Genomic DNA, 21,123 nt, shown 5'->3' with positions numbered 1-21,123 from the left:
CATGGAGCACAGTGAAGACCGTCATCAAGAAGTGGAGAAAATATGGGACAACAGTGACATGACCGAGAACTGGACGTCCCTCCAAAATTGATGAAAAGACAAGACGAAAACTGGTCAGGGAGGCTGCCAAGAGGCCTACAGCAACACTGAAGGAGCTGCAGGAATTTCTGGCAAGTACTGGTTGTGTACTACATGTGGGAACAATCTCCCGTATTCTGCATATGTCTGGACTATGAGGTAGGGTCAAAGAAAAACATCAAGGCCCGGCTAAATTTTGCAAAAAAAAAAAAAAATCAACTCTCCCAAAAGCATGTGGGAAAATGTGTTACGGTCTGATGAAACCAAGGTTGAACTTTTTGGCCACAATTCCAAAAGGTATGTTTGGCGCAAAAACAACACTGCGCATCACCAAAAGAACACCGTACCCACGGTGAAGCATGGTGGTGGCAGCATCATGTTTTGGGGTTGTTTTTCTTCAGCTGGAACACGGGCTTTAGTCAAGGTGGAGGGAATTATGAACAGTTCTAAAGACCAGTCAATTTTGGCCCAAAACCTTCAGGTGTCTGCTAGAAAGCTGAAGATGAAGAGGAATTTCATCTTGCATGACAATGACCCCCAAAAAGTTTTGGAACGGCCCAACCAGAGCCCAGACCTAAATCCAATTGAAAATCTGTGGGGTGACCTGAAGAGGGCTGTGCACAAGAGATGCCCTCACAATCTGACAGATTTGGAGCGCTTTTGCAAGGAAGAGTGGGCAAATATTGCCAAGTCTAGATGTGGCAGGCTGACAGATTCCTACTCAAAAAGACTCATCTCATCTCATTATCTCTAGCCGCTTTATCCTTCTACAGGGTCGCAGGCCAGCTGGAGCCTATCCCAGCTGACTACGGGCGAAAGGCGGGGTACACCCTGGACAAGTCGCCAGGTCATCACAGGGCTGACACATAGACACAGACAACCATTCACACTCACGGTCAATTTAGAATCACCAGTTAACCTAACCTGCATGTCTTTGGACTGTGGGGGAAACCGGAGCACCCGGAGGAAACCCACGCGGACACGGGGAGAACATGCAAACTCCACACAGAAAGGCCCTCGCCGGCCACGGGGCTCGAACCCGGACCTTCTTGCTGTGAGGCGACAGCGCTAACCACTACACCACCGTGCCGCCCACTCAAAAAGACTGAATGTTGTAATTAAATCAAAAGATGCTTCAACAAAGTATTAGTTTAAGGGTGTGCACACTTATGCAACCAGCTTATTGTAATTTTTTTATGTTTTTCCCCCAAACAGATTTGTTTGTTTTTCAATTGAATTGTACAGGTCATAGGTCACATTAAAGGTGGGACAAGTTTTAAAATTATTTATCGTGGTCTCATTTTTTTTTTTTTTACATCAGAAAAACCTATGATTTTAACGGAGTGTGTACACTTTTTATATCCACTGTATCTGATAGGCCAGGGAAAAAAAAGCCATTTTTTAAAATTATTATTATTATACATACACGTTCGATGGAACAATTATAGACTTTACAAAAAGTTAAGAACAGGGCGGTAACTTATCAATACTGAATGCTGATTTTGATCATATGTAATTGTCAATCCAGTGTACATGTACAAAGTCAACGTTCTAACTATAAAAATGGTCCAAAGTCCAAAAAGCCTGAACAACAACCCAAGTTATATACAAGCTATATACAGGTCGACAGTTCAAGTTCAAAGTTAATTTTGGTCGTAGTTAATTGTTACATTGCAGTTGTTCAAAACAAAAGGGCTTTGCTGAGTGAAATCCATGAGTGAAGTCCTCTTGTAAACATCTGTCACTTTTCCTCACCTCCAAGTAGAAGTTTATATTTCTTCTATGGTTCTCTTCCAGTTTTTTGATGTCCATTGGTATGTTTTTCTCTTGTAAATATGTGTGAAGAATACCCAGGGAAGTTTTGGTAGCCTTTCAGATGTTTCATCTTTCGCTTTAAATCTTCAGCTTTTAATGAAACAAACCTCGTGGCCATGTTTGTGAACAAACTGTGAGTCACTCACTAGCATGGAAGTTTTACATCTCCGACGTGTCTCTTTTCCAGTTTTTTTATGTCTGTTGGTCTGCTTTTCTCTTGTAAATATGCGTGAAGAATATCTAATGAACTTTTGGTAGCCTTTTGGGTGTTCAGCGTGTCTTTAGTTTGTTTATTTATTTAGTGCTTAAACCGAGCACTGACCGACAAAGAAATGATTGTATGCACGCGCAACAGAAAAGTTTTGTCATTGGATCTTTGCATGTTACGTTGCATTGTCTTGACAATGTGCAATATTATAACAATATTGCATGCTCATTCTTCATTGGGGAGAGTGGCGTAATACATGGAGGATAAGCAATATGATAACAATATTGCATGCCATCAATAAACCCAGCAGAAGGGAATAGAATGTTTTTATTCCATGGAAAAAGTCACCTGTATGTATAAAGAATTCCTGATATTTCATTCCGATGACGTCACTCCTAGTGTTTTCCTGCTGACTGGATGCGTGTTGTCAAAATGGCGAACTGATTTAAATTAAAATTATTTTGATTAACTTTTTGTGGATGTGTCCATGTAATATGAAGAACATATCTTTGCACAGCCTATCCTCGATTTATTACACCCACTAATTGTCTTTCGCATACAGTGGTGCTTGAAAGTTTGTGAACCCTTTAGAATTTTCTATATTTCTGCATAAATATGACCTAAAACATCATCAGATGTTCAGACGAGTCCTAAAAGTAGATAAAGAGAACCCAGTTAAACAAATGAAGCAAAAATATTATACTTGGTCATTTATTTATTGAGGAAAATGATCCAATATTACATATCTGTGAGTGGCAAAAGTATGTGAACCTCTAGGATTAGGAGTTAATTTGAAGGTGAAATTAGAGTCAGGTGTTTTCAATCACTGGGATGACAATCAGGTGTGAGTGGGCACCCTGTTTTATTTAAAGAACAGGGATCTATCAAAGTCTGATCTTCACAACACATGTTTGTGGAAGTGTATCATGGCACGAACAAAGGAGATTTCTGAGGACCTCAGAAAAAGTGTTGTTGATGCTCATCAGACTGGAAAAGGTTACAAAACCATCTCTAAAGAGTTTGGACTCCACCAATCCACAGTCAGACAGATTGTGTGCAAATGGAGGAAATTCAAGACCATTGTTACCCTCCCCAGGAGTGGTCGACCAACAAAGATCATTCCAAGAGCAAAGCGTGTAATAGTCGGCGAGGTCACAAAGGACCCCAGGGTACCTTCTAAGCAACTGAAGGCCTCTCTCACATTGGCTAATATTAATGTTCATGAGTCCACCATCAGGAGAACACTGAACAACAATGGTGTGCATGGCAGGGTTGCAAGGAGAAAGCCACTGCTCTCCAAAAAGAGCACTGCTGCTCGTCTGCAGTTTGCTAAAGATCATGTGGACAAGCCAGAAGGCTATTAGAAAAATGTTTTGTGGACAAATGAGACGAAAATAGAACTTTTTGGTTTAAATGAGAAGCGTTATGTTTGGAGAAAGGAAAACACTGCATTCCAGCATAAGAACCTTATCCCATCTGTGAAACATGGTGGTGGTATCATGGGTTGGGCCTGTTTTGCTGCATCTGGGCCAGGACGGCTTGCCATCATTGATGGAACAATGAATTCTGAATTATACCAGCGAATTCTAAAGGAAAATGTCAGGACATCTGTCCATGAACTGAATCTCAAGAGAAGGTGGGTCATGCAGCAAGACAACGACCCTAAGCACACAAGTTGTTCTACCAAAGAATGGTTAAAGAAGAATAAAGTTAATGTTTTGGAATGGCCAAGTCAAAGTCCTGACCTTAATCCAATCCAAATGTTGTGGCGAGCAGTTCATGTAGGACTGCACAATTAATCGAATTTAATCAAAAATCGCGATTTTGGCTGCCACGATTAAATTAAATGAAAATCGCGATTTATTTCCATTTAAAATGCGAGCTCTGCTGCATATCTGATCAAGCACTTTTTGACCAGTACTCTGCCAAACCATTAGAGGGCGAACCGATGCATGTAAGGTTTCATTACTCCGCCTAAATAAGCAAGCAAGCCAAGTGCGCAGAGCTTCAGTGCAGTCAGTGTTGCCAGATTGGGCGGTTTTGAATTCTACTTTGTGGGCAAAAAAATGGCTTGGGCTGGTTGACAAAAATTGGGCGGGTTTGACGTTAGTTCGGCGGGTTTTTATCAGATGTTTATATAGTTTCACTACCACTAGAAAGCAGAGATGGGAGAGAATGTAAACACCCAAGCCAAATGATGTTCTTGAATATGCGAAGGAAATCAGGAAAAACAGCTCTCTTTGGTCAACTGAGGCAAGTCATAGACCTAGTTTACCCAGCACCCCTTAGGTATTTTAAACAACCAAAATCGAGCATTGGCCTAAATGAATCATTAACAATAAACATTAATCTCATTAAGTATTATTTAAACAAAAAAAATGTTGATGTAACTGTAAGACTAATATGAATGTGTGTAATGTAGTGCAGAAACTGAACTCATAAACTAATAAATAAGAATGACGCAATCCATTCTCCGTTTTCTCTTCTCATGTTACATTCAGCCATGTATCGTAGCCTAACTTTTTTTTTTTTAATTGAAGTATATAAAACAGGTACAATCTAACAAATCCACAAAAATCAGGATAACAGATGAAGAAAATATATGGATGTAGACAAAAATAAATTAAGCAGAATAACTAGGCCTATAAAATTAATAAAACAAACAGGATAAATAAAAATATAAATAAATAAATAAAAGACAAATAAAAAATAACCTCAGCAATGCAGGTGTAAGATATGCATCGTAGCCTAACATAGCCTACATAATATTATGTGTGTGCGTCACCTACTGGTGCATGTAGGATTCAGAACACAGCAGATGATTGCAAAGTTATAATCTGATTCAACCATACAGAGCCGAGTACCAGACAGCAGATTTTTCACCTCCAGCACTGACGGTCTCCTGTTGCTATTTGTTCGATTTACAAATAGTATACTGGACTTTAGCAGCATATTTTTACTTTACAAGATAGGCATCAAGTACATTTTGGGCGGTTTTAAGTGCATTTTGGCGGGTTTTGAACATATTTTGGGCTGGAAAACGTCAGCAGTATCTGGCAACACTGGCAGCGGTATCTTCTTCAAGGGGTGATAGCGTGAGAGTAGGTTACAGATTGAGGTGAGAGAGAAAAGCTAACTATGTCGGAACAACAGAGTCAGTCTGTGTCTGAAGAAGCAGGGGGAGGTGAGGAGCATGTTGATAGGCTGGTCTTTCTAGCTAAAAACTTGTAGGCCTCAGTATAATGCTATGTAATTGTTGCAATTGAGTTTTCAGTTCCTTCATCCTTTGGTAATTTCTTGGATAAATTTCATTTATTTGTCATTTGGAAATCAGAATTTCTCTTTTAAATTTCATTCTGCACTGAAAGCTGTTCATATTGTTTGTTTGAATATCTCATCTCATTATCTCTAGCCGCTTTATCCTTCTACAGGGTCGCAGGCAAGCTGGAGCCTATCCCAGCTGACTACGGGCGAAAGGCGGGGTACACCCTGGACAAGTCGCCAGGTCATCACAGGGCTGACATATAGACACAGACAACCATTCACACTCACATTCACACCTACGGTCAATTTAGAGTCACCAGTTAACCTAACCTGCATGTCTTTGGACTGTGGGGGAAACCGGAGCACCTGGAGGAAACCCACGCGGACACGGGGAGAACATGCAAACTCCACACAGAAAGGCCCTCGCCGGCCACGGGGCTCGAACCCGGACCTTCTTGCTGTGAGGCGACAGCGCTAACCACTACACCACCGTGCCGCCCTTGTTTGAATATAGTGAAATAAAATTTAAGTGATTTCCCTAACATCAAGAATAATCGTGATTAATAATTGTGATTACAATTTTGATCAAGATAATCGTGATTATCATTTTTTCCATAATCGTGCAGCCCTAAGTTCATGTGAGGAAACCCACCAACATCCCAGAGTTGAAGCTGTTCTGTACGGAGGAATGGGCTAAAATTCCTCCAAGCCGGTGTGCAGGACTGATCAACAGTTACCGGAAACATTTGGTTGCAGTTATTGCTGCACAAGGGGGTCACATGAGATACTGAAAGCAAAGGTTCACATACTTTTGCCACTCACAGACATGTAATATTGGATCATTTTCCTCAGTAAATAAATGACCAAGTATAAAATGCTTGTCTCATTTGTTTAACTGGGTTCTCTTTATCTATTTATAGGACTTGTGTGAAAATCTGATGTTGTTTTAGGTCATATTTATGCAGAAATATACAACCCCGATTCCAAAAAAGTTGGGAGAAAGTACAAATTGTAAATAAAAATGGAATGCAATAATTTACAAATCTCAAAAACTGATATTGTATTCACAATAGAACATAGACAACATATCAAATGTCGAAAGTGAAACATTTTGAAATTTCATGCCAAATATTGGCTCATTTGAAATTTCATGACAGCAACACATCTCAAAAAAGTTGGGATGGGGCAATAAGAGGCTGGAAAAGTTAAAGGTACAAAAAAAGAACAGCTGGAGGACCAATTTGCAACTCATTAGGTCAATTGGCAATAGGTCATTAACATGACTGGGTATAAAAAGAGCATCTTGGAGTGGCAGCGGCTCTGAGAAGTAAAGATGGGAAGAGGATCACCAATCCCCCTAATTCTGCGCCGACAAATAGTGGAGCAATATCAGAAAGGAGTTCGACAGTGTAAAATTGCAAAGAGTTTGAACATATCATCTACAGTGCATAATATCATCAAAAGATTCAGAGAATCTGGAAGAATCTCTGTGCGTAAGGGTCAAGGCCGGAAAACCAAACTGGGTGCCCGTGATCTTTGGGCCCTTAGACGGCACTGCATCACACATAGGCATGCTTCTGTATTGGAAATCACAAAATGGGCTCAGGAATATTTCCAGAGAATGTTATCTGTGAACACAATTCACCGTGCCATCCGCCGTTGCCAGCTAAAACTCTATAGTTCAAAGAAGAAGTTGTATCTAAACATGATCCAGAAGCGCAGACGTCTTCTCTGGGCCAAGGCTCATTTAAAATGGACTGTGGCAAAGTGGAAGACTGTTCTGTGGTCAGACGAATCAAAATTTGAAGTTCTTTATGGAAATCAGGGACACTGTGTCATTCGGACTAAAGAGGAGAAGGACGACCCAAGTTGTTATCAGCGCTCAGTTCAGAAGCCTGCATCTCTGGTATGGGGTTGCATTAGTGCATGTGGCATGGGCAACTTACACATCTGGAAAGATACCATCAATGCTGAAAGGTATATCCAGGTTCTAGAGCAACATATGCTCCCATCCAGACGATGTCTCTTTCAGGGAAGACCTTGCATTTTCCAACATTACAATGCCAAACCACATACTGCATCAATTACAGCATCATGGCTGCGTAGAAGAAGGGTCCGGGTACTGAACTGGCCAGCCTGCAGTCCAGATCTTTCACCCATAGAAAACATTTGGCGCATCATAAAATGGAAGATACGACAAAAAAGACCTAAGACAGTTGAGCAACTAGAATCCTACATTAGACAAGAATGGGTTAACATTCCTATCCCTAAACTTGAGCAACTTGTCTCCTCAGTCCCCAGACGTTTACAGACTGTTGTAAAGAGAAAAGGGGATGTCTCACAGTGGTAAACATGGCCTTGTCCCAACTTTTTTGAGATGTGTTGTTGTCATGAAATTTAAAATCACCTAATTTTTCTCTTTAAATGATTCATTTTCTCAGTTTAAACATTTGATATGTCATCTATGTTCTGTTCTGAATAAAATATGGAATTTTGAAACTTCCACATCATTGCATTCCGTTTTTATTTACAATTTGTACTTTGTCCCAACTTTTTTGGAATCGGGGTTGTAGAAAATTCTAAAGGGTTCACAAACTTTCAAGCACCACTTTACATGTGCTTTCTCAGTCACTGTGGATGATGTGTGAGTGAAGCTGGCTTAAATAAATTAGTCCCAAGACACATGAAATCTGGAGGGAAGTGTGACTGATATTTAAAAAAAAAAAAAACTGCTTCATCAGATCATTCTGTGTATTTTCCTTTAGTGGTGCTGTTCTTAGCTTTACAATGGTAAAAAAAAAAAAGATCCAACTAAAGCCAGTTGTTAACTGTAGCTGAGTAGCATGTTCTGTTCCAATCCATGCCAGCTCAAGCTGGTTCAACTCACCATGTTCATGAGCTTAGTGCCTGCACAGACACTAGATTTCCGTCACATTTCATGGAACAAGAGAGCCAACAAATCTGCAGGAACTACTACATGGACTGGAATCTTACAGCTTCAGAAACACTTTGCTTATACAGCTGATGAAGGACTTTTGACCAAAATGCCGCATTTCTCTGGAACTTTGTATACTAGAGTTATGTATACAAAATCAATCATAATGGCATGGAATCATTCCCATACATGACAAACTTTTTTTTTTTTTTACATCCTAACAGTGTGTTTTTGATGTTCTTTCATCCAGCAACTCTTCCTTCTCACATTTCAGCCTCAAGCTTACTGTGCTTTCATATCAAACGAGCAGGCCCCCTTTTAACCATCATGCACCTATCCTAATGGTTTAAAACATTTACTATGGATGGACACAGTTGCTTAGCAACACAAGGAGATACCACTTTGAGCTGCGCTGTTGTGGCAGAAAGGCATCAAGCAGACAGTTAACCCAAGCTAAGCCAAAACAAAGCCTGTCCATGACAACCAGGAGCCTCAGATGCTAACTGGATTAGGTGATGTCCATACATCATAGAGCTGACCAAATCACAGGCTGCCTGGAACCTGAACAATGAAAATGTTTGTACGGCTGTTTCTATAGAACGATACAAAAGCAAGCCAGTTGTCATGGTTGGTGGTCTTTGCAGTAATAAATGAATAAATCCATAGGCTGCGGTTCCATGTTCAAGTATAGTTGTGTGTTCACATCTCAGGGCTTCACTGTTGATCGTTGATGAACACTCAGTCGTTCAGCTTTGTGCTTGGGTTGCTTTGAATCTAATAATGTACAGTTGTGGCCAAAAGTTTTGAGACTGACAAATTTTGGTTTTCACAAAGTTTACTGCTTGTGTTTTTAGATCTTTTTGTTAGATTTTTCTATGGTATACCAAAGTGCAATTATAAGCATTTCATAAATTTCAAAGGCTTTGTAGTGAAACAAGAGAACAGTGACCTTATCCTGCCTGAACCCAGGTCTACAGGATACCAAACCTGCACCACAACACTAAAAAGCCAGGCTTGTTGGTATGGCAGTCAGAGCACATACTCAGCTGTAGTGGCATGCACTCTGTCACACTGCCCTCCCTTCGGGAGGCACACCCGTGCACTTCACGCACGCACAGGTGTCCCTTACGCATCCCCCAGCCATACTTCTCCCATATCAGGGTGCCCCACACATTTGTGCTTCACCCATCTCTGGGGTCTCTCGCACAGGGGCCACCTATCCTGGGGTCCTTTGTACAGCTCACACCTCCGATGGCCTCCCGGCAAGCCATCCTACTTCTGACACCATCTGTAGCAAAGCAAGAGAATTTGAACCTTATCCTACCTTGAACCCAGGTCTACAGGATACCAAACCTGCACCCTGACTACAACACCAAAGAGCTAGGCTTGTTGGTATAGTAGTCAGAGCATATACTCAACTGTAGTGACGGGCACTTTGTCACAGGCTTGTATTGACAAATACATCACGTTTATGCAAAGAGTCACCATTTACAGTGTTGACCCTTCTTTTTCAAGACTCCTGCAATTCGTCCTGGCATGCTGGATATCAGCTTCCGGGCCAAATCCTGACTACTGGCAACCCATTCTTGCATAATCAGTGCTTGGAGTTTATCACAATTTTTGGGTTTTTGTTTGTCCACCCACTTTTTGAGGATTGACCACAGGTTCTCAATGGGATTAAGATCTGAGGAGTTTCCTGGCCATGGACCCAAAATTTCAATGTTTTGTTCCCCGAGTCACTTATCACTTTTGCCTTGTGACATGGTGCTCAAGAACTTCAAGGAGAGAGGTTCAATTGCTGTGAACCCAGGGTGCCCAAGAAAGTCCAGCAAGTGCCAGGACCGTCTCCTAAAGAGGATTCAGCTACAGGATCAGGTCACCACTAGTGCAGAGCCTGCTCAGGAACGGCAGCAGGCAGGTGTGAGTGCATCAGCATCCACAGTGAGACAAACTACTTTGGCCTGGTGTCAAGAAGGGCCGCAAAGAAGCCACTTCTCTCCAAGAAAAGCATTTACGGACAGACTGACATTCTGTAAGAAGTACAGGGATTGGACTGCAGAAGACTGGGGTAAAGTTATTTTCTCTGATGAAGCCCCCTTCAGACTGTTTGGGACATTTGGAAAAATTATTGTCTGGAGAAGAAAAGGTGAGCACTACCATGGGTCCTGGGTCATGCCAACAGTAAAGCATCCTGAGACTATTCACGTGTAGGGTTGCTTCTGATCCAAGGGAGTGGGCTCACTCACAATTTTGCCTAAGAACACTGCCATGAATAAAGAATGGTATCAAAGCATCCTCCAAGAGGAACTTCTCCCAACGATCCAGGAACAATTTCGTGATGAGCAATGCTTTTTCCAGCATGATGGAGCACCATGTCACAAGGCAAAAGTGATAACTAAGTGGCTCGGGGAACAAAACATTGAAATTTTGGGTCCATAGCCAGGAAACTCCTCAGATCTTAATTCCATTGAGAACCTGTGGTCAGTCCTCAAAAAGTGGGTGGACAAACAAAAACCCAAAAATTGTGATAAACTCCAAGCACTGATTATGCAAGAATAGGTTGCCATCAGTCAGGATTTGGCCCAGAAGCTGATATTCAGCATGCCAGGGCGAATTGCAGGAGTCTTGAAAAAGAAGGGTCAACACTGTAAATATTGACTCTTGGCATAAACTTGATGTATTTGTCAATAAAAGCCTTTGAAACATATGAAATGCTTATAATTGTACTTCAGTATACCATAGAAACATCTGACAAAAAGATCTAAAAACACTAAAGCAGCAAACTTTGTGAAAACCAAAATTTTATGTCAGTCTCAAAACTTTTGCCATTGGGAGAAGAATCACTCCGAGTGTGATAAGAGTTTAAAAATAGGATCAGTATATGATTTAAGCTCGGACCAATGGCAATGCCAATCCATACCTGTTTTTAACTGGTTGTGCTTACATAAGCAGCAACTCCAGTAAACACTTGAGCAAGGTTATGAGTGCTTCCTCCTGTCCAGTGGAAACAGCTGTTCATGATGTCTGGTGCACCTTTTGAATAGATTCATGGTGAACAATTGCATTTGCCTGTTCACAAAAGGCACAATGGAGACAATGTCTCCAAATCTCAGTGTATAATTAGCAGCCATTCAGACTGAAATGTGTGGCACGTTACATTTCAGTCCATACTGGCTGTTGCTTTGAGAAAACAATATCCAGGATTTTAGATCATTCAAACACACAACAAAAGATAGCATTATTATTTATATTTGCAGGGCTGACTGGTATAAATGGACTAGCAGGAACTCCACAAGGACCCCATCTTCTCTTTCAAAGAAAAAAATACATTTACAAAACTAAGCCTCAGCCAGTTATATCGTCTCATTCGTTGTTAACAAATGACTTCTTTTGGACTTTTATGGAAGCAAGAACAGAATCACTAATACTTAGAAAATACATAGAATAGCATTGAAACTGAGGCTGGAGCTGATTTCATTCTAGCCCAGACTGTAGACTCACACAAGCTGTTGTTGACAATCGCCTCAAAATGAGCTGATTAATAAAATGCACAGAAATTACTTTCCTAGTCTGAGCTCAGCCTTTTACGTCGACACCAGGATTTGAACCAACGTTGCAAAATTTGTCCCTTTCCTTGATAGCAGTCTAAACTGCTTGGCCATGGAGGATTACATTGCAAGCTGAGGTTATGTAACGTGGCACGTACAGTACATAGTACGCACTGGCGCCACACAATGATTGTGGAATCACTCCCTGAGGCTGGCACACCAATTGCATTCTTAAACATGCTCAAACTCGGTTAAACATACACATACAGACAGGAGTTTCTATAGGCTTCAGCTACAAGGCTGAGTCAATAAACTATGCATACATCGTCCAATTAAAGTACAAATTGCACAAAAGGACAGAAAATGGAACGGGAAGATTTGTGTGGTGTGAATGAAGACGTTAGCCAACAGCCAGTACAGCATTTCTGCTTACTACATAGCATGATACTTATTTTTTTAAATTAAACACTTGACTTCACAAATGGTGTTGCCCCATGCTATCTCATCTCATTATCTCTAGCCGCTTTATCCTGTTCTACAGGGTTGCAGGCAAGCTGGAGCTTATCCCAGCTGACTATGGGCAAAAGGCGGGGTACACCCTGGACAAGTCGCCAGGTCATCACAGGGCTGACACAGACAACCATTTACACTCACACCTACAGTCAATTTAGAGCCACCAGTTAACCTAACCTGCATGTCTTTGGACTGTGGGGGAAACTGGAGCACCCGGAGGAAACCCACGCAGACAACATGCAAACTCCGCACAGAAAGGCCCTTACCGGCCATGGGGCTCAAACCCAGACCTTCTTGCTGTGAGGCAGCAGCGCTAACCACTACACCACCGTGCCGCCTGCCCCATGCTATAAGGCTCATAAATGTAACACTTTTTTATTGATGGAGTTGATTAGTTAGTAGCTTTTTCTAGCCCTCCCATTTAATATAGTGACCAGCCATTAGTAAATATCAGGCTTGTAGTACTCGAGTCCAGGACTCGGACTCTACTTGTGACTCGACTTGGACTTGAGCACTCAGACTCGTGCATTAACTGCATTAGGACTCGGAAAATGGAGATGAGGACTCGAATTTTTTCTTTATTATTATATATATTTTTTGTAACGTGCCATAATTATTTGGCATACGATATTTATATCTACATTAATTTTGTACTAATTTCGTGTCAGAGTGTCACACCTGCACACCTTGGTGCATGCATCAGTTAGGCTCTCGTGCGCACTCCAGACTCTCGGGCGCACTCCAGGCTCTCGTGCGCACCGTAAATGACTCTCACGTGCACAGGATTAAGGGGCAAACAGCGCACCGACATAAAATCTGTGAAAACACACTTACTTTGCGAAGTATTGAGTTGCATTGCTGACATGTTACCGAGTCTTATTTCCTTGTTTGGTTTCCTGATCCCTGATTTCCTGTTTCTCATCTTCGATTCTGCCGAGTCTACAATAGCCTGTTTGTGCCTCATTCGACCTATTGCCTGTTTCAGTTTTGCCTGCTGTTCTGCATTGTTTACCTGTCTTCACTTGTATTAATAAACGCACCTTCTGCACTTAGGTCTGTCTTCCAACCATCTCTGACAGAATACTTCACATTCCCGGACAAAGAGAATGCACATTCACCTGATCATACATCATGTTCAGGAACAAACTAACGTTAATGGCACTAAAACAGCCACCGTCAAATGGTACAGTTGGAGTGTTGGACTCGACTCAAATTTTTTTAATGACTTGGACTTGAACACTGGGGACTCGAGACTGGACTCAGACTCAAGATTCAGTGACCCGACTACAACGCTGGTAAATATTATAGAGGTTAGGTCATTTGAGGTAAAATAGAGTTTTAATTTTTTAATTTTTATTTTTTTGTAAGACATCTCCATCTCTAATTTACACTCCCACCTGGGCCAACACCTCAGATAACAAGAATCCTCTGTTCAGGTCTGTTTTCTCACTGAACGTGGCCATTGAAGGTCGGAAAAAGACCAGATGATAGTTTTCCAGTCTTTACTTGTGAACTTCTTTTTGCTTTTGATTTCTTTTAATTTTCCCAGATCTGATCTCTCACCTGCTAGACCCAGCGGTAGACCCTGTAACAGAGGAACTTGGACATTATAAGTACGAGCAGATCACGGTTCCTGAGTCCTACAGTGGCCCTCGCCTCTCCTTCCCTCTGAGTATCACTGATACCAACACTCTGCTTAGCGCATTTAAGGAACAACAGGTACAGCACACTGCAACTTTAACCAAGTGACCATCTGTGAAAGTCCTGAGTTTCTGAGCAAGATATGCAAATACATTTTGGGTCTGCAAAATAGGAAGAGTATACTGTGCAGTCTGATGTATAACGTAGTCCTTTTTGGTATTTTAGTTTGGTATTTGGTCTTTTTTTTTTTTCCTTATACGCAACAGAATTTTTAGTGAGTTGTCCTTCGAACCACGTTTAAAGGTAGACTGACTTTCAGATTTTTCAGGTTTAGGTCATAAAAAGAATTTTCCCTGACACCCAATTATTTTTGTTTAGTGGACCGAAAGCGACTGAATTCGAATCACAGACTTCCAATTTTATTATTATCATTTTTTGAAGAGAACAATTAATGAATTTAAGGCCACATGGCCCTAAGTTCTCTGCTATTTTTCCTGCTTCACCGTGACGCAGTACAAGATACTACGCCATGCATCATGTGGTGGGCTTTCCCCGTTTGCACAAGGCATTGTGGGATACAAATTTGAAACGGGAAAGGAAAATGGAGGACGCGAATGAAACGTGAAAGACTGACTACAGTAACAGAAAGCGAGAAGAAAAGACGTAATGTAATATATGAAGGAAAGGAAACGCAGGACCAAACTAATAAATATCGGCGCTCAGCGAGCACCTCGGTGTGATCAGCTGTTCGTTTAGCGACAGACTAATGGAACTGTCAGTGCATGGTCAAGGTAAACCTGTAGGTGGCAGTAATGCAACACTGGGTGCCAGCTACCGTAAAACCCAAAAGAAGAAGACGACGATGCCAAAAGGTAAACCTGCTCATGCACACACCAGACTTCCTCTGTCTGCTTGACCAGCGCAAAGCAAGCGATTTCATGCACATTATTTGCTCGGGAATCCCCTTAAATTAAATAATTTCCTATCCATGGAATGGCCTGGTTGTTGTTTTTTTTAAAGATATATCATAATGACTAAATTTCAGAGGGAACTAAATTTCACTGGTTTTATGAAATCGAAAGGCCTCCAGCTTTAATGTTTTGTAATTAAGTAAACCACAGCATTTAAGAATTCTTGATGTTATATAACAACAGCTCAGATAGTGTAATAATTTACACAGGGGACACTCCACATAAACAAGATACTCTGGTTAATGCTTCACTCACGTATACAGTGGTGCTTGAAAGTTTGTGAAACCTTTAGAATTTTCTATATTTCTGCATAAATATGACCTGAAACATCATCAGATTTTCACACAAGTCCTAAAAGTAGATAAAGAGAACCCAGTTAAACAAATGAGACAAAAATGATCCAATATTACATATCTGTGAGTGGCAAAAGTATGTGAACCTCTAGGATTAGCAGTTAATTTGAAGGTGAAATTAGAGTCAGGTGTTTTCAATCAGAGGGATGACAATCAGGTGTGAGTGGGCACCCTGTTTTATTTAAAGAACATGGATCTATCAAAGTCTGATCTTCACAACACATGGTTGTGGAAGTGTATCATGGCACGAGCAAAGGAGATTTCTGAGAACCTCAGAAAAAGCGTTGTTGATGCTCATCAGGCTGGAAAAGGTTACAAAACCATCTTTAAAGAGTTTGGACTCCACCAATCCACAGTCAGACAGATTGTGTACAAATGGAGGAAATTCAAGACCATTGTTACCCTCCCCAGGAGTGGTCGACCAACAAAGATCACTCCAAAAGCAAGGTGTGTAATAGTTGGCTAGGTCACAAAGGACCCCAGGGTAACTTCCAAGCAACTGAAGGCCTCTCTAACATTGGCCAGTGTTAATGCTCATGAGTCCACCATCAGGAGAACACTGAACAACAATGGTGTGCATGGCAGGGTTGCAAGGAGAAAGCCACTGCTCTCCAAAAAGAACATTAGCAAACTGCAGACGAGCAGCAAAGATCACGTAGACAAGCCAGAAGGCTATTGGAAAAATGTTTTGTGGACGGATGAGACCAGAATAGAACTTTTTGGTTTAAATAAGAAGCATTATGTTTGGAGAAAGGAAAACACTGCATTCCAGCATAAGAACCTTATCCCATCCAGGGCTCGAAATTCATTTTTTTTTTTTTCACCAGCCAGCCGGACTAGTTACCTTCCAAAGTAACTAGCCAAACAGAAAATCAACTAGCCAAAATTTGTTCATGTATGAATTTTACTTCTGTCAAAAATAACGCAAAAGAGAGTAGTTACCATTGTTCATGACTAATGTGCATTTATTTCAAGACCCGAGTATTTTGATACTGTTGTTAAATACATAAATGAGAACAACACAGAGCACCATAATATAATATCAACAAATAATAATATATTGGAAAACTTGGCAACTTGGTGTATGAGTATTGAAAACAAATATACTTACTATCATGACTATAGCACCCAAAATATGTCCAACATGCTTTCTGTATTTAACCATTTATGAGAGAGAAAGCATTAGGAGCTTCATATTGACTAGGAATCAACTTGAAAAAAATTAATTATTCCATAAAAATCGTATCGCAGCCAAGGCCTATCCTGCTCCCGCATTTGCTTACAAGTCCTTTGTTGTTTCTCCTCTTCAGACCGAGGTCGCTTTGTCCCCGTCTCTGGCGGTTTCTGTACACCTTTCAGAAAATTCCACATCGCAGCATAACTTTGGCAGGTGTAGATGTAAACAACAACGAAAACACGTGTTTACATGGGCGATAATGTGGCCACATCTACCATTCCCTTTAAAAGGAGAGGAGAGCAGAGAAAGGGAGCTCTCTCTCCCCAACCAGAACGTGTGTGCGTGCGCAGCTGGGAAGTGATAAAAGGCTGAAAAGCTAGCAATAAATAGTTCATTGAGAACTCAGTTCTGGCCTGCCGTGCTTCTGTGCTCCACCCACCTGGTCCAATACTACACGTGATTACCACGATATTCAACGAGATGCATTATATGCATGCGCAGTAGTGAAAAAAACGACAGCCTGACTCGTACACGATATGATTCGGAATTCTTCGGTATTTTCCGTCCTGCCGATAAACACACAGATTAACAAAGACACAGCACGCACTTAATATGTGGCGGCTTTAGTTGACGGTGTGTCTGAATCTTCGCTTCATATGTATTTTTTATTTTCAACTAGTGACAGGAATTACCCGCCAAATGAAAAATTAAGTCGCGTCGGGCAACCGGACCACCGCGAATTTCGAGCCCTGCCATCTGTGAAACATGGTGGTGGTAGTATCATGGTTTGGGCCTGTTTTGCTGCATCTGGGCCAGGACGGGTTGCCATTATTGATGGAACAATGAATTCTGAATTATACCAGCAAATTCTAAAGGAAAATGTCAGGACATCTGTCCATGAACTGAATCTCAAGAGAAGGTGGGTCATGCAGCAAGACAACGACCCTAAGCACACAAGTCATTCTACCAAAGAATGGTTAAAGAAGAAGTTAATGTTTTGGAATGGCCAAGTCAATGTCCTGACCTTAATCCAATGGAAATGTTGTGGAAGGACCTGAAGCGAGCAGTTCATGTGAGGAAACCCACCAACAGCTCAGAGTTGAAGCTGTTCTGTATGGAGGAATGGGCAAAAATTCCTCCAAGCCAGTGTGCAGGACTAATCAACAATTACTGGAAACGTTTAGTTGCAGTTGTTGCTGCACAAGGGGGTCACACCAGATACTGAAAGCAAAGGTTCACATACTTTTGTCACTCACAGATATGTAATATTGGATCATTTTCCTTTTGCTATCTGGGAAATGACCAAGTATAATATTTTTGTCTCATTTGTTTAACTGGGTTCTCTTTATCTACGTTTAGGACTTGTGTGAAAATCTGATGATGTTTTAGGTCATATTTATGCAGAAATATGGAAAATTCTAAAGGGTTCACAAACTTTCAAGTGCCACTGTAAACATGATGCTGCTCATCAGTGTGATGGCATGCAACGTGCTGCACTACTGTTATGACTGACATCGGGCATCATTACAAAGCATAATAATAAAATGGTTAACATTTTTTTATGGAAGTGAAGAAAAAAAATGAAGATGTTAGGCTTATTCATTTGGCTCGTTGTATTTCTTCTGCCTAGCTTCTCCATGCCAAATACGTGCTGCAGTTACTTCATGAGACACAGAAGTTTCTACAACAGATGCCAAACGTCATTTACTTGTCGTCATCATATGCCAAGGAAATCACAATCTGTGGTAAGATATTAAACCTTGCATGCATTTGAATGTGCGCCCTCCTCTTTCCCAAACGGAGTGTGTATTTATGCAGCATTTTACGAAGCACTTCACCACACCACAATGGCCTTCTGAGAGGAGCAGACGCCTGAATGGCGCTTCAGATCAAATGAAGACACAAGGCGCAGCTAATGGCAGCATTCCAATATGAAAATGTTGCATCTGATTTCTGTAAACATGAACCTTTTTTTCCCCTCTTCACATTAAAGCCCAGAACCGAATAGTTCTTCAGATATAAATGAATTGTATTCAGATGCTAATAAGTGGTTTATTATGAGCAGTAATGGCTCTGCTGCTTCTGCGAATCTACCACTGTTTAATTTCATAAACTTATTATAGTATTCAGTATGCGCTAATCAACTCTGAATAATTTGTCAATCATACTGATAACACCTCAAACGGCATGAAACATTGAGTGTCAAATAGCGGCACGACGAAAACATTTTTCATTTATGCATTTGTCTGATTTTTTAATTTCGTTTAAAATAAAAGAATCGCACTGCGCTTTATCTCCTGATCGTGGAACCATAATTTTTGCTAAACCAGTCAGCCATTAATATTAATATTGTACATACTTCCAGAAGCAAGCAACATTTTTATTTTCACTGCAGGTGACCTCCATGGAAGACTAGATGATTTGCTCCTTATATTCTACAAGGTAATAATTTATTTCTTGAATTATAAATGAAAAAGTTGTAAGTTGGTCCTTGTTTCAGTCTTGTTTAAGTTCAACAAATGAAACGTGTGTATGTGTACACTCACCGGCCACTTTATTAGGACCGGCCACTTTATTAGGACCACCCACACCCCCGCTGTTTTATGCTGTTCTCCAATCATCCAGTCCCTTAATAAGCAGCACAATGCATCAAATCATGCAGATACAAATCAAGAGCTTCAGTTAATGTTCACTTCAAACATCAGAATGGGAAAAACTGTGATCTCAAATTGTGACTTTCTTTCACTGTGGCATGGGTGTTGGTTTGAGTATTTCGGAAACTGCTGATCTCCTGGGGTTTACACACACAACTGTCTCTAGAGTTTACACAGGATGGTGCGAAAAACAAAAAAACATTGAGTGAGTGAGTGACAGTTCTGTGGGTGGAAAAACGAACGCTTTGTTGATGAGAGAGATCAGAGGAAAATAGCCAGATTGGTTCGAGCTGCCAGAAGGATATAGCAACTCCTTTATAACCGTGGTGAGCAGAAAAGCATCTCAGCATGCAAACACATTGGGTTCCAGTCCTGCAGCCAAGAACAGGAATCTTAGAATCAAGAACAAGTTCCTATTAAAGTGGCCAGTGAGTGTATGTGTGTATGTATAATGCAGTATTATCTCCCTAATATTAATATTCCCTCCTGCTTATGAAAAATCACCGGGTTCCACTCACCATTATGGCAACTTGTCCTTCATGTGGAATTGCTATTAGCACCCTCGACTGATCTGTGTCTGTAGACTTTTTTTATCCCCTGCTGGCCAAAAGGCCCGAAGGGGGATTATGTCGTGGCGATTTCTGTCTGTCCGTCCGTCCATCTCGCAAAGGGTGCTCACCTTCTGAAATCAACTCCTCTCACAATTTGTGGAGGAATTTCACCAAACTTGATAAAAATCATTGTTTTATGTCATTAGTACGCATATTGTTATTTTGTTCAATTCGGTCGCATTTGACCAGAGTTATGTCCCTTGATTAACAACCTTGTATTTTCACAATTTCATGAAGGTGTGTTCGCCTTCTGACATCAACTCCTCTCACAATTTTTGGACGAATTTCTCGAAGCTTGGCAAAAGGCCTTTTTATATGACAGTAATACTCATATTGCGATTTAATTTCATTTGTGAACATTTTCCCAGTTTTGACCCTTGATGAAATAACTCGTACTTTGACAGTTTCATGAGGGTGTACGTTCTTCTGAAATCAACTCCTTTCACAATTTGTGGAGGAATTTCACCAAACTTGGCAAAAGGCTTTGTTATATGACAGTTATACGCATATTGAAATTTTGTTTAATTTGGGCAAATTTTACCCGAGTTATGCCCTTGATTATTAACAAACTTGTACTTTGGCAATTTCATCAAGGTGTGCTTGCTTTCTGAAATCAACTTCACTCACAATTTTTATCCCCCGCTGGCTGAAAGGCCCGAAGGGGGATTATGTCATGGTCAGTGTTGGGAGTAACGCGTTACAAAAGTAACGAATTACTGTAATACATTGCTTTTTGCAGTAATGCGGTAATGTAAGGCATTACAGAAAAAAAATTGGTAATATTTTACTCGGTACAAATGTCAGTAACGCGCGTTACAATGCATTTTTAACCTGGAATGAAGTGGTGGGTTTTTTTCCTTCATACAAATTCGCCAAAATCACCGCGAGATCAGCAGAGGTGAAACGTCTGTGCAAAATGTTTCACTTCCTTTTCCTTTAGGCTAGTCAGACAGGAGAGAGAGATGAGTGAACCTGCAGCTGATCTAACGTCGGATAGCACATTCTCCAGATGGGCACGCCCATTACTTTAAGTAACTGTCCACTTCCCGAAATAGCACCAGTAATTTAACTAAGTATTTACAGAGGTGCCATATGCCCCTTTTCCACCAAAGCAGTTCCAGGGCTGGTTCGGGGCCAGTGCTTAGTTTGGAACCGGGTTTTCTGTTTCCACTGACAAAGAACTGGCTCTGGGGCCAGAAAACCCGGTTCCAGGCAAACCGGTTCCAGGCTAGCACCAGCTCTCTGCTGGGCCAGAGGAAAGAACCGCTTACGTCAGCGGGGGGCGGAGTTGTTAAGACCAACAACAATAACAAGACCACGAAAGATCGCCGTTTTTAAGCGACGAGAAGCAGCAG

At 41.1% G+C, this 21,123-nt stretch overlaps 1 protein-coding gene across 3 annotated transcripts in view; it reads left to right on the top strand.

The window, feature by feature from the left end:
- The window catches only part of ppef1 (protein phosphatase, EF-hand calcium binding domain 1), a 112,788-nt gene that overhangs the window by 43,415 nt on the left and 48,250 nt on the right, over window positions 1–21,123 (top strand). For all 3 annotated transcript variants that reach the window (XM_060911837.1, XM_060911835.1, XM_060911836.1), the window contains 3 exons: window positions 13,911–14,080; window positions 18,134–18,248; window positions 18,899–18,945. In XM_060911837.1, the coding sequence (XP_060767820.1) occupies window positions 13,911–14,080; window positions 18,134–18,248; window positions 18,899–18,945 (332 nt within the window). The remainder of the gene's footprint in view (window positions 1–13,910; window positions 14,081–18,133; window positions 18,249–18,898; window positions 18,946–21,123) is intronic.

The sequence above is a fragment of the Neoarius graeffei genome, chromosome 27 (genome assembly GCF_027579695.1).
Source record: "Neoarius graeffei isolate fNeoGra1 chromosome 27, fNeoGra1.pri, whole genome shotgun sequence".
NCBI classification, from domain to species: Eukaryota; Metazoa; Chordata; class Actinopteri; order Siluriformes; family Ariidae; genus Neoarius; species Neoarius graeffei.
Note: the sequence above shows the minus strand (reverse complement) of the source record. Positions and strands in the feature narration are given on the sequence as shown.